Source organism: Ammospiza nelsoni, chromosome 16, assembly GCF_027579445.1.
Source record: "Ammospiza nelsoni isolate bAmmNel1 chromosome 16, bAmmNel1.pri, whole genome shotgun sequence".
Lineage (NCBI taxonomy): Eukaryota > Metazoa > Chordata > Aves > Passeriformes > Passerellidae > Ammospiza > Ammospiza nelsoni.
Genome location: NC_080648.1, coordinates 4,359,511 through 4,373,330, shown reverse-complemented (window position 1 = coordinate 4,373,330; position 13,820 = coordinate 4,359,511). Strand labels below are relative to the sequence as shown.

Sequence of the window (13,820 nt, the reverse complement as noted above, 5' to 3'; positions counted from 1 at the left end):
CCAGTGCTAACTCTCTTTTCTTTCCTCCTTGCAGAGCCGCGTGGTGTGTCCCAGAGCCGCAGAGTATGTCTGTGCACTGAGAGCACCCTGAGTCCTCCGCAGCCCGCGCGGGAGGAGACGCCCCGTTGATGCGCGGCCCCGTCTGAGCGTCCCCGGTGGCTGGCGGGCCAGTGCTACCAGAAGGGCTTTGGGAGTCTTTCACTTTGGCATTAGGGTGGGGTTTTGGGTTTTTTGTTGGGGGTTTTTTTGGTTTTTCAGCTTTTTTTTTTTTTTTTTTTTTTTTAATTTTGGGGTTGGTTTGGTTGTTGTGCTCCGGGCACCATGTCAAATTCGGGCTCCCATCAAGACACTGGGAACAAGCCAGAGACGGAAAAAAATAACCAAGATGACTCTCAACCCCCTGTCAACTCCGAGAGGAGGAACAAAAGTGGAATAATAAGTGAACCTTTGAACAAAAGTCTTAAGAAGTCCCGTCCACTCTCCCACTATTCCACCTTTGGTAGCAGCAGCTCGGTAAGCGAACATTCAGAGAAAGGCAACCCCTTAGCTAATGGCAACGATGCGACTGTGGATAAAAGTCATTCTACCTCAAAGCACAAAAACATCTCTAGTATGCTGAGCAAATTAGACCGGATGTCGGAGCTCTCCTCAGAAGGACAGACCGCCCTCCAACAGTTTGCTCAGTCGACAGAAATGCTCAAAAGAGTGGTACAGGAGCATCTTCCTCTAACAAGCGAGCACGGGACTGGTATCTCTGACATGGAGGCAGTCTCAGCTGCAGAGACAATGAACGGCCCCTCTGATTTTCCTTACCTGGGGGCTTTTCCCATCAACCCAGGCCTTTTCATTATGACCCCTGCCGGCGTGTTTCTGGCAGAGAGCGCGCTCCATATGGCTGGCTTGGCAGAGTATCCCATGCAGAATGAGTTGGCATCTGCCATCAATTCGGGGAAAAAGAAACGGAAAAGATGCGGCATGTGCCCGCCCTGCCGAAGACGGATAAACTGCGAGCAGTGCAGCAGTTGTAGGAATCGCAAAACTGGCCACCAGATTTGCAAATTCCGAAAATGTGAAGAACTCAAAAAGAAGCCTTCTGCAGCACTGGAGGTAACCGGCCCCTCTCAGGCACCCTAACCCCTCCTCGGGCTGCGCTCCTGGGTTTGGATCTTGCCCTAGATAATAAAACACCTGGTACTTCTTATTTTTTTTTATTTTTCCCTTTTTCATTAACAGCTCTCACCCTGAGATGTGTGCTCTGCCCAGTGCCCCCAGTTCCCACCCCCTGCTATGTACTGGGGTTGATTGATGTGGGGAGGAGGGCTGGGGTCTCTCCTTGGGCACGCTGGACTTTGCTCTCCCCTCTGCAAGCACAGGCAGCAGTGGGGTGTTGGTGACAGCATCCCCTGTCCTCAGCTCCCTGAGCTGGGGAGCAACATCCAACCCCAGAGCAGGGGGATGACTTTTTGGGGCAGACCTTGGGGTAATTGGTGATGATCAAACCTGTGGCCACAGTTCAGCCAAAGCCCAGCCCCTCAGCTCACTCTGCTCTGAGCAGGAGCACAATGATCCCTGCTTTTGGGAGCAAACTGCTGTAGTGTGCACTGGGCAGCATCCCCAGTGCAGTGGCTGTGCCGGGTCTCCCTGGGCCAGGATGAGTCCCTGAGGCAGCAGCTGGATTTCCTGTGGCAGCAGTGCTGCAGTCCCCACTGGCAGTGCTCCTGTTTCAGCACCCAGCAGAGCCAGGCACATCCCTGCTCCTGCTGGGGATGCCCAGGTGCCCTGGTGTGGACCAGCTGCTCAGGCTGTCACTGCCCACCAGGCCTGCTTGTGGATGTCCTTGGCTTTGGAGGAGAGCCATTGGGTTGGGGTGCCACCTTGCCAAATCCACTGGGGAGGTGTGACATTCATGTGGGGACTGCAGAGAAAGTCTGTTGGCTTGGTGTGGGTCTGAAACTCATTCGGGGCTGTGGGCAGCTGCTGGTGGCATGGTGTGTCTGGGAGCTGGGTGCCAGCAGGGCAGGGGTGCCCCATGCACACCCTGCTCTGGCTGAGCCTCCCTCTTCCTGCACACCCAGGTGCTATCCAGGTTTGATTTTTCTGTGAGCTGACTCCATTCTCAGCCATGCTGGTGTGCTTCCTCCTTCTGTAGAAGCAGATAGGCTAAAAAGTCACCTGGATATCAGCTGGGTCATGCATCCTGGCACAAGGGCTTTGCCCATCCTCTGGTGGTCCAGATGCAACCAAAGCCCGCTGCTCCCTTAGCCACGTTCTACATTTTTCAATTAGCATCAGCTCTGAATGAATACTGAAGGGGAAAAAAAAATCTATTTGGGAGGTGGGGATGAGGAGAGGGGGACTGTGTCTTTCAAAAACCGCTGTATTGCTAAATTATATTCTTGTTCTAATTTGCTGAGTCAGTGATCTGGAAAAAGGGAGAAAGGGAAAAAAAAAGTTCATTTCTTCCAAAGAGTCCTAAAGCGGGTCAATAGACTCGGAGCTCGCAGCAGCCGGAGCAGTCGCTCCCTTCTCCCAGCGCTGGGTCTGGGGGTGATAAATAGCACCAGGAACCCATGGAACAGTCACCTCTGGGATGGGTTTCTCCATCTCATGACTGGCTGGGAAATTGAGGCCACTGAAATAGAGCTGTGCATTTGGTAGAGCTGGGCCCCACTGGAGATGAGCCCCATCCCCCTGGGCATGACCAGGTGTGTTGAGGGTCTAGAGAGATGCCACCGTGCAGGTGGGATGGAAACCTGGGCAGGTGTGGGTCACTCCAGGGTGTCACCATCCCCTTTTCATGACAGACCATCCCCTCCCCTCCCTCAGAACATCCACTTGCACTGTGTGTTAACCTTGGTAGGGTTGTACAAGATTGTGGCAGGGACAGGGACACCATGACCCCGGCCGATGTCCCAGATCACCTGGGTCAAAGCTGGGTTTTTGAATCTAACCTGTCAACCAGCCTTGCTCATACATTGGGCCAGCTGTAGGGCAGCCACCAGCACCTGTGCTGGTGCTCTGGAGAGGGCCAGGATGCAGAGCTCCATGGACTGCTGGTGCTGGTGGGGTGCCACCACACCCCTGCACTGGCTCTTGGACAGGAGGGGCCATTCTGTGGCCATTCATATGGGGCTGAATCATTCACAAGGCTTTGTGAGGCATTGTCCCTGTCTGTGGGGAGCAGTGCCATTGCCCCCCAGAGGAAGGACAGTGACTCTGTCCTGCCACCCCTGTGCATCCAGAGGAGTGTCCTTGGAGAGCCCACACAGGGGCTGCAGCTACGATTAAACATTGGTCTAAAATCAAGCAGTAAAAAAAATAGAATTAAACCTTTATGGTGGTGTAAAAAAACAGGCTAAATCCCTCAGTGGCTGTTAAGCTTTATCTGCACATCTACAGAGCCTGAAGAACCAGTCACTGCTGGTGTCCCCCTGTGCTGGGGCTGCCTGGGGCTCTGGGACCGGCCAGGCCGGGTGCTGGGAGCAGGCAGCAGCACGTCCCTGCCCTGACCAGGCTCCTCTGGGCTCTGCCAGCCCCAGCAGCCCTGGCTGATGCCGTGGGGGCTGCTGGCCAGCCCTGCACAGGTCACCCTGGCCTTGTCTGCAGAGCTGCAGGTCACATGAAGGCCATGAATAGTTGGGATTTGACTCATCAGAGCTGTGCTCCACCCAGAGAAGCTGTGCTGAAGAGCTCTGGTGCTCCTGATAGAGCCAGTGAGGGTCACTGTCACCCCCATGTCAGCCTCACAGACAGACGCAAGGGGTGTGTGTTTTAAACTGAAAGGGATATATTTAGGTTGGACATAAGGTAGAAATGTTTATTATGAGGGTTTGAGGCCCTGACACAGGGTGCCCAGAGCAGCTGTGACTGCCCCATCCCTGGAAGTGTCCAAGGCCAGGCTGGATGGGGCCTGGAGCAACCTGGTCTGGTGGATGGTGTCCCTTCCTGTGACAGGGGATAGAATGAGATGATCTTTAACTCTCCTCTAAACCATTCTGTGAGTCTGTGATTGTGGCCATGAGGGGGATCTCTCCTGGGCATCCACATTAGAGCTGCTTGTCCATCTTCCTTTAACAATAAAGGAGCAGAGGTATTTATCAGACATCTCCTCCCAGACCCATGAGGAGCCCCCTCTTTCTCCCCTCTTTCCTCTCCCCTGGGCTGATGGATCTGGGTCTGTGGCCCTTGCTGGAGAGTCCACCCTGCCCTGCCTGTTCTGCACTCAGTGCCTAGGGTGGGATCCAGCGTGGTCAGGGTGGAGTGCCACAGGCCTGTGCATGGCTGGGCACAGACACTTGTGCCTTCCCAGGTGTCTGATTATGTGTCATAGACACCTTGGGGACAGGGTGATGCCTGTGACTGCCCCAGCTCAATGTGCTCCCCAACATGGGCTGGCAGCAGGAGAGGTGGGATCTGTCAGCAGCCTGGTGGGCACCACCAGCTCCTGCCCATTCTGCCCTTGCCCAAGCCCCGTGTTTGGGTTGTGCCTGTGGAAGGGGACACCCTCCTGCAGGGATGGGGTGATGCTGCTCAGGTGTTTCATTGAGGCTTGGTTGGTGTCTTGATCCAAGAGAAGGACCCAGTGAGATCTGGCTAACTCCTGCATGGAATTAGGGACCAAATTAGGTTTTACTCTTAGAATGCTACATGAGGTGTCCCAGCCCTACACACGGGCTCAGTATTGTGCTCCTGCTTGCCCCGTGGCAGCCAGTCTGCTGGCCCACGCCTGTCACTGCAGCTGTGGCCTCTCTCCCATCCGTGTCCCTTGCTTGTTTGGAGATGTGGGACCTGAAGGGTCCTCTCAGGTGGTTGTGTGGTGATCCTGTGGTGATTGTGTGTCTGGCTGGCACAGCTCAGCCTTGTTTGGGGCTGTTGGCACTGAGACATTGTGGTCCTTGCACACTCCACCCATGTTCTCATGAACATTGCAGGCTTTCCATCTCATCCAGATGGAAGATGTCCCTGGCTCTCCTTCCAGAGTACCACAGTGCTACTCGGGCTTGGCCCCACACCATCTTTCCTGGAGGTGGCTTCTAAGAGATCTTGTCTGTTGTTGGGCCCTTTGTTGGCCCTTTGTAGGGCTGAGCCTGGTGGGACTCATCCTTCTTCCCTGTGAGGGGCTGAGGTACCTGCTGGTGCCTGGGGCTGCTCTGCTGGGGTAAAGGTTGTTCCTTGAGGCTGAGCATGTCCCCTGTCCTGCTCTGGTGTCCCCAGGCCCATTCAGCTCCTACTCCCTACCCCAGTTTTCATCCAAATGTGCTCCTAAACCCATCTGGTGCCTGGGCTCCTGTCCTCTGAGTGTCTGTCTGTCCATGGCGGGGACTGTGGGGGCTGGCAGTGAGGGGACTGTGCTGGGCTGTGCCAGGCCATGCTGACTGCCCACAGCCTGGCCACTGTGCTCACTGCTGGCCAGAGGGGAAGCCAGGGGCTGTGCCACTGTGCCAGCTGCAGCACGGGGACACGGGGACAGGGGGACATAGGGACACGGGCATGTGGGAACAATGGCCTACAGCTAGGGAGGGGTCTGGCAGCAGGGGGACCCCAGTCTCCCTCCTGCTGGCATCGTGGGTTGGAAATCCTGGGATGTAGAGCAGCACCAAAGGGTGCTGAGCCTGGGCTGGATCCATCCCGAGGCTGGGGACTGCAGTGCTGGGGTGGGGGTGAGGGGTGGCTGCTCAGCCCTGGTGCTGCACACCTGTGCTTGACCCAACCTAACGCCTTGTCCCTTCTTCTTCTGTCCCCCTCCCTGTCTCTCTTCCTTTCCAGAAGGTGATGCTTCCTACAGGAGCCGCGTTCAGATGGTTCCAGTAGGAACGGGAATCCCAAAGCTCTGTCATCCAAGTGCAATGTCACTGCTTGCTTGTGTTGTCTCAGGCAAGGGATTTTTGGCTGAAATGAATGGATGCACCTGTGTCTCTTTAGAACCAAAAATATTTTCTCGCAAATCTCATTCCTGTTTTTATAATTTTTTTTCTTTTTTTTCCTTTTTTTTTTTTTTTGCGTTTGTTTTAACATCTTCGAGTCCTAGTCAGACATTTAACTGCTTTTCAAATAAAAAACAAAAAAATAATTAAAAGAAAAAAACAATGGATCTGTAAAGTACCAAGACTTAATAGACAGAGTATGGACAATCAGTTTCTTTCTGTGTTTTGGTGTTGATGTTGTTTATGTGTGAAAGATGCAGTACTTGTGTAGGGAATGTAAATTTACAGTAACCTTTTAAAATCTAGTTACTAATAAGCACTACTGTAATTTAGCACAGTTGTTTAATTGCACCCTCATTTATACTTTTTATTTGATTCTTTCCCATCATACAATAGAGTGGATAGTTTCTAGAATGCCTCAACTTCATGTTTATAAATGAGAATATGTTTAAAGCGATGTAGTATCCCTTCTCCTCGCCATTCACCTCTGGAAGTTTAACCCACAAGAGGGTCGGTATAAATGGTGGAAGAAAACAATTGCTACACAACTGGCGGAATTCAAAAAAAGGAAAAAAAAGAGTAAAAAAAAGGCAAAAAAAAAGTCGTTGTTAGTTTATTAATATAGAACAAGAAATGCTGCGTACAGAAAATCCTCCTAATTGCAACGGTTTACTCCTAGATGTAATTTTTGTAAACTTACAGAAGTTAAAATCAAAATAAAACAAATATTGCAGGACCTGTGCTGAAGCAGTTACGCAAAGTGATATTTCTCTTCTGTTCACCCCCCAGTCTCTCCAGCTCTCTCTCCATCATTAAAATGAAATGCTGTTTGTAATGTTTTAGCGATCCAGGCTGTTTTTGTGAATAAAATGAATGCATGTTTTGTGTCATGATTTCCAGCTTGGTTATTTCTCTCCCACCCCTCTGTCCAGCCCTGCAAGCCCCCCAGCAGTGGTGGTGGCCCACATGCTGTGGTCCTGCTGGCTGTGGGGACCTCGCCAGTGACAATGCCAGAGTGTGTGGGACGGTGTGATGAGCTGAGCTGGAGTCGCCCTGGCTGCTAAATCCCCATGGTTAATCCTGGCAGTGCCTGGGCTAAGCCAGCCTTGGCTCCTCCTGGGGATATTTCCTTGACCTGCCTGGAGTTTTACCCAGCATTGCCAGCACCATTTGTTTTGGTGAAATAATACTGAAGTGCAATATTGCATTGAAATGCAATGAAGAACTACTGTGAGGCTCGTGTTGCTGGGACAAGTCTGAAATGAGCTCCCAAAGGTGAGTGGGCCCTGGGATGGCTTTCCAGCCTGGCCTCATGTTGGTACTGGATCAGCAGGAGCTGTCTGGGGTGGAGGGGATGTTGGATGGGCTCAGCCATGGACGATGCTGCCAGTGCTTGGGTGCTGTGTTGGGAATCACTCCAGGCAGGTGGGCTGGGAACCTCCTACCAGTCCTCCGGAGGTTCTCCAGGGCCCTCCCAGCCTGGCAGTAAAAGATCCGGCTGGAGCCGGCAGTGCTGGCTCTGCCCTGCTGGGAGGAGGGAGCGAGAGCCTTTGTCCCCAGCTCCAGCCAGCGTTTGGGCCAGCATCTGCTGGCCAGATGTGCACCCGCAGGAGGGGGTGACGGCGGTGCGTGGGCTCTGTCCCTGCCCAGCAGCGACCTGCTGGCATGGAGCAGAAAGCCCTTGGGGAAAGCTGCCCCAGATGCCCTCTCCAGCAGCATTCCCCCACTGCTCCTGCAGCTCGGGGTGGTTTGGAGCCCAGGCACTCTGGTCACAGCAGAGCTGAGCCCTGGGCTGGGTGTGGGAACCACTTCAGCACATGGTGACAGTGATGGAGCTGGGCCAGTGTGGTGAGTGACACAGCTTGAGGCCTGCAGGGACAGACAGACAGACCCTGGTCATGCCCCAGCAGGGCTCTGGTGCATGGCTCTGCTCCGACCAGGGTGGCACTGGCCAGGGGCTGCTGGGAGCTGGTTCCCAAGCCAGGCTGCTCCACAGCCGAAAGCACTTAGCAGGAATGTGGTGGGGGTGTGCTGGGAAAAAGGAGTCTGGCTGCTCTCTTTATGACTGTGGCTAAGGGTTGGGGCTATTGAAGGCATAGTCCTGGCACCTGGAGGGAGCCAGCCCCTGTCCCAGGCTGGGGAGCAGCACACAGAGCCCACTCCCCAGCCCTGATCCCCTGGGGACCTGCAGAGTGGGTGCTGCTTCATCCCACCCACAGCTGGGGCTGGGGACTGCTGGGAATGTCACCCTGCTCTGGCTGTGTCACAAGCTACAGGGCTGTGCTCGGGGCTGTTGGCACAGAGCAATGCTTGGGGAAATGACAGCATGGCACAGCAAACCCCACTGTGCCAGGCTGGCAGGGCACTGCCAGGGACCATGGGTGGACAGCGATAGCAGGGATATGGAGCTGCCAGGGAGGACATGGACATCAGCAGGGGACAAAGGGAGCAGGGGCTTCCTCATGCAGGTAAACAGCTTAGGGAGAAAAAGATGTGGGATTCAAACCCTGCCCGTGAGTGGGATGGGGAGGTGGGGACGTGGGATGTGGGGTACTGGGTGCCCACCATCCCACTCACAGCTCACCCCGTGCTGAGCTCCATCCCTGCCTCCCAGGTGAGTGTGTGGGAGGGTGGCCTGTGCTGGCCTGGAGCTTTGCCTAACGAGCAGGACCTGAGGCATCCCCGAGGGCGAACCCATCCCCTCCTCCCTGCTCACCCGCTGTGCTGGGCTGTCCCCACGGCTGCTGCTGGGGAAGTGGCACCCAGGGCTGCTGTCCCCAGGGTACCTGCTGGCAGCCAGGTGACACAGGGCACCCGGGATGAGGATAACGAGTTCGGCACGGCACTGAGGGACAACCCTCCACTGAGGGCACTCCACAAGGGCCGGCCTCGAGTCTCTCCTAATTAACATCCTCATTAGACAGAGTTAGCAGAAGGGCAACCAAACCTGCCTGTGGCCCTAGGGCGTGCTGTCACAGAGGGCACAGCCTTGTCCCCAACCCCGCTTTGCCTTAGTGGCGTGGGAAGGTGCCAGCAGGTGATGCCAGGTGAGGCCAGACCCTGGGCTGATCCAGCAGTGATGTTTTCCATGTGGAGTAACCTGGATTGGACAGGATGGATTCTGGGGTGAGCTGCAGCAGGAGCTGGAACCCTCACAGCGGTGCCAGAGACACCCCAGCACTCTGTGGGGTGCCGGGCTGGGCTGCAGGGTGTCCCCACTCCGTGTCCCCGTGCCGGGTCTCAGCCTGGCGCTGGTCCCAGCCTCGTCCCTCCGTCCCCCGGGCTGCAATTAGCGGCTGACCCCGGGCTGACCTGCCCCCCCGACCTGGGCATGGGGCAGGATGCAGGAAACGCCGGACAAAATACAAAATGTGCTTCAGCTGAGCCGGATGGCGGGCCCGCCGCCGGCCAGACGTGACCTCCCGCTGCCACTGCCGGGACACCAGGGGATGGGACATTGGGGGAACAGGGCTGGGCAGGGGAGGCAGCAGAACCTCTGTGGTGAGGTGGGAACCTCCATGAGCACCCAATCCTGGTTGCTGGGAGGGGAGCTAGTTCACACCCACCGCTCCAGTGGGACTTTGAGAGGGTGGGATCTGCTCAGCTTTCCTTGGTAGGGGCTTATCACAGCTCAGGGGGCTGTGGGGACAAGCCAGCCCTGGTGCCACGTGTTAGAGCCATCAGCATGTCCAACAACATCACTGGGTGCTTCCCAGCCTGTCCTGGGCTGAGCTGACACCAGCTTGGTTGGGGTTTTGGCAGCCCCATAGCAGCCGGATGAGACCAATGCAGGTGTCCTGGGGGTCCCCAGGCATGGGGATGCTCACTGTCACACATCTGGGGGATGCTCACTCTCACACATCTGGCTTGGCTCAGGCTGGAGCCTGGGGCTGCTGGGACAGCTCAGTTGGGACCATTAATTGAAATAATCATCCCAAGTTCTGCTCCCCAGCAGCTGGCCAGGTGACCTTCCCGGTGTCACACATCATGGCAGCTTTCCAGCCCCACTTCCAGCCTCGGCTGAAGTTCTTCCAAAAGGTTGTGGAGTTTTTGAATTCAGGCTAAGGATGCCTCGTTTTTTGCACATTCTCCAGAGGGAGTGAGGTCTGTGTTGGCTCCTTCCCCACAAACATTGCCTGCTGGGTGTGGGAGAGGGGAGGAGGGTCCCACAAGGTCTGTGGGATGCTGTCTTGTCTCTGCAGCAGAGAAAGATTGAAAAGGACTTTTCACAAGGGAGAGGAGCCATGGGAGATCCTTTCTCCATGATAAAGGCTTGACATCTGCATCACTTCACCTCTGGGAATTCCAGGATTCCTGCCGACCCCCACACACTGAGATCTCCCCACGCCTGAGCTGGGGTGGGGGGATATTTACCCAGCAGCATCCTTGGAAAGGACTCTGTAGGTGGAAGCTGACACCCATTCCTGCATCCCACCAGCCCACCCTCGGATGAGCTGTGTCCCCAGCAAGGCAAAGCTGCAGCTCCAGCTGGCCATGGGCCCTGGCTGGCCGCCCTGCTGTGGCTCTGCAGGAGGCTGGGGATGTCACTGCAGCCATCACAGGGCGCTTTCTGCACAGAAACTGCCTGAGGTCCTCCTGCCCTGGGGACCAGAGCACCACCAGGCCTGGCATCCTGCCTGCAGCTCCATGGTGCTGCCTCCATGGAGAAGCTGTCTTGGTTTGGGGTCTCAGGTTCCCCCTCCCCACCCCACAGAGTGGGTGACTGCTTGGGGTGTGCTGGCTGTGCTTGCCTGAAGGAGGACACCTCTTCCATCACCAGATCCTTCAGCCCCAGCAGAGAACCACAACACCCAGCAGCCCTGGGCTGTGGCAGCAAGAACCTTCTAGCCTGGTTGAGCCATGGTGTCAAAAATAGGTCAGAAACTGTTGTAAAATAGTTGATAATTGTTAAGCATGTACTGTTAGTTTGGTTATGGTAAAAGGGGTTAAAAGGGTAGTTATAAGAAATTACACCTCAGTAAAGTGCAGCACTCCCCAAGCGAAACGAGCCAGCCTGGACAGAACTGTAATGGGCCAAGCAAGGCCTTAAACCTTCATGCAAATGAAGGATCCAAACAGAAACTGATCCAAAGGGACAAAAACCAGGATAAAAAGGGGCATCTGACCCAGTGAATCTGTGCCACTCCACCTGGACCATTGGGCCATTGCTGCTGAGCAGCTCCAGTGCCGGCGCTGCAGCATCCACGAGGGAATGCTCCTGAGGGCCCCCACACTTTAGGCTTTTCTTTTTATTATAATAAAAGCTGAAATCACTTCAGTACCGGGAGTCTGGTCTCATTTGAACAATGGTATTCCTCTTTTTAACCACGATCAATGCCTGATTATTCCTGAGGAGCACATCAGCGCTCCCCATCCCTGCTGCTCTCCCAGGCTCGCTGCAAAGCCCACGCCAAGCCACGGCTACTCCCGCTTCAGCAGGACTGGCTGCAGTGCCAAGGCCGCCTTCAACACTGCGTCAAGATGTTTTAAGGGCAGAGCAGTCAGGATTTGTGAGAAATAGGTCGGCCTGTGACAGCAGGAGGAGGCCACTCAGCGCACGACGCTGCGCTGTTATCGGGCAGGGAGGCAGCGGCTGGCGCCGCGCGAGCCTTCAGCCCTTGGGTGACGATGGGCGGATGACAGCGCTGAGCAGGGCCTTAGCAGAGGTGACAGGTGCCACCAGCCCGAGCTGGGGGTTTGCAGCCTGCAGCTGGCCTTGCCTTTGGCCAGCCATTGGTGCTGACAGCCCTGGTGAAGCATCGGTCTGGGTAATTTTGTCTCCCCACACCGAAGTGCTGGGAGTGGATGCAGTGCTGGTGGAGTGTCCAGATGGTACCAGGGGCACTGGGGACACAGGACCAGGCTGCCCTGTCCTTGTCCCTCAGCCGGTCCTGCAGTCCCTCTTGCACCTCTGATCCAGGGCTGGAGGATGAGATGCCTACGGGGAAGGAAGGATGCCTTGCCCTCTCGTGCCTTGCCTCTGAGCCCCCCGGGCTGGCTTCTCCTGCAGCTGGCTTCTCCTGCAGGCCATCTCCCTGAGTCCAAGCAAGCCTGGGGCAGGCCTGTCAGGGATGGAGGAGCTACTGGTCTGTGTCTTCTTGGCAAACCCATGAGCCAACGAGTGATTAGGGCAGGTTCTACTAAACCTAAGATGGGTTCAGGAACAGGGCAAGCATGGATGAGACCTCCCAAATCATTAAAATGCTCCATCTGGTCCCACCTGCTTTCTGGCTTTGCCTGTTCTCCTGCTCCTGGTTGAAGAGGAGCAGTGACCAGGGTGTTTCACAAGGCCACCTCCAGTCATGAGGATTCCCTGTGGACAAGGGAACAGCAGCACAACTTTCCCCTCTCATCCCTGTACTTGTCAGATCACAGCAACATTTTCGCCTGGCAGAGCCCTGGGTGACCCTGGGTTTCTCCATCTCCTCATCCGCCCTTGCCACTGAGGTGTCCCTCTCTTGTCTTGGGTGGCTTGGCAGTGGGCAGGGGGTGATGCCAGCACCCACCTGCCTTCCGTCCTGGCAGGCTGAGGCTGCAGCAGAGTCAGCCAAGCCCAGCCCTGGGAGCCAAGGGCCTCCATCAGTGCATCCTGCTTGACCTTTACAGTCATAATTCCTGCATTTTACCTCACGTGCTGCCCTGTGCTTTCTGAGGCTCCACCCGCTGTGGGCAGTGATGCCTCCAGCAGTGGTACAGCCGTGACTGCCCAGCTCCAGTAGAGCTCATTTTCCAGCTCTGGGATTGCACCAGGCAGGACACTGATGCCCACGAAGATATTGCAGGTCCTGCACCTCTGTCTGGCAGAGCTGGATCCCGGCAGTGAGCAGGAGTTCCAGCTGTGCCCTGTCCCCTCTGGGTGACATGTGCTGGTGGCATCACTACCACTGGCATCCTTCCACCTTGCCATCGTGGACACAACTACTGCCAGGTGACCTGAGCACCAGCCAGCTGGGAGATGGTGCCCCAGCAAAGCTCTGACTCCCTGAGCAGGAGACGCCCTTCTCCTCTCTCCAGGATTTTTGGGGTGCTTTTCGCCTGAAGCAGGTGGGGTGAAACCAGCCTGGGGCAGATCCCACTGGTGTGCTCCCCACTGCCTGCACTGAGGGATGGGGTGCAGGCCCTGGGCTCTCACTGAGGGATGGGGTGCAGGCCCTGGGCTCTCACTGAGGGATGGGGTGCAGGCCCTGGGCTATCACTGAGGGATGGGGTGCAGGCCCTGGGCTCTCACTGAGGGATGGGGTGCAGGCCCTGGGCTCTCACTGAGGGATGGGGTGCAGGCCCTGGGCTCTCACTGAGGGATGGGGTGCAGGCCCTGGGCTCACAATGAGGGATGGGGTGCAGGCCCTGGGCTGGCACTGAGGGATGGGGTGCAGGCCCTGGGCTCACAATGAGGGATGGGGTGCAGGCCCTGGGCTCACAGTGCAGGCCCTGGCATCACACTGAGGGTCGGGGTGCAGGCCCTGGGCTCATGGTGAGGGATGGGGTACCATGGGCTCACACTGAGAGATGGGGTGCAGGCCCTGGGCTCTCACTGAGAGATGGGGTGCAGGCCCTGGGTTTGCACTGAACCCCAGCTCCTGCCTCTCTGCTGGCCTGGGAGGGCTCCCACCAGCAGCACGGTTCGCTGCCTTGCCGTGAGTCCTGACATTTCCCCATCGAGACAGCCTCAGGGGGAGGCATAAATTGGCTTTGCTGCAAGTGTGTGTGTGTGATGGGGGCTCCCTGCCCCCCAGCTGCAGCCCATGGAGTGCCTGAGCTGGCTGGTGGCCCTGTCACCTCTGCTGGGGCAGGGTTTGGCTGTGGTGCCTTCCAGGAGAGGCAGAGGCATTGCACAGGGTGAGGTTGCAGGGCAGCTGAGGAGGCAGAGCCACTCCTGGGAGCTTGGGGCCGATCTGG

General features: G+C 56.3%; 1 protein-coding gene across 2 annotated transcripts; it reads left to right on the top strand.

Moving 5' to 3' along the window:
• The first annotated feature begins 280 nt into the window (after positions 1–280).
• CXXC5 (CXXC finger protein 5) lies at positions 281–6,817 on the top strand. 2 transcript variants are annotated; one of them, XR_009419594.1, is made up of 2 exons: positions 281–1,191; positions 5,767–6,817. XR_009419594.1 is itself a non-coding variant. In XM_059483937.1 (2 exons), the coding sequence occupies exons 1-2, from the start codon at positions 322–324 to the stop codon at positions 5,809–5,811; spliced, it is 831 nt and encodes a 276-aa protein (XP_059339920.1). In that variant the 5' UTR covers positions 281–321; the 3' UTR covers positions 5,812–6,817. The 2 variants fall into 2 exon arrangements, 1 of the variants encoding a protein (XP_059339920.1); XM_059483937.1 differs by having other exon boundaries at positions 281–1,107.
• The last annotated feature ends 7,003 nt before the right edge of the window (positions 6,818–13,820 follow it).

Coding starts and splice junctions, on each gene's coding strand:
- CXXC5 (XM_059483937.1), top strand. CDS start 322: ATGTCAAATTCGGGCTCCCATCAAGACACTGGGAACAAGCCAGAGACG. Junction 1,108..5,766: donor AGCCTTCTGCAGCACTGGAG/GTAACCGGCCCC, acceptor CTTCCTTTCCAG/AAGGTGATGCTTCCTACAGG.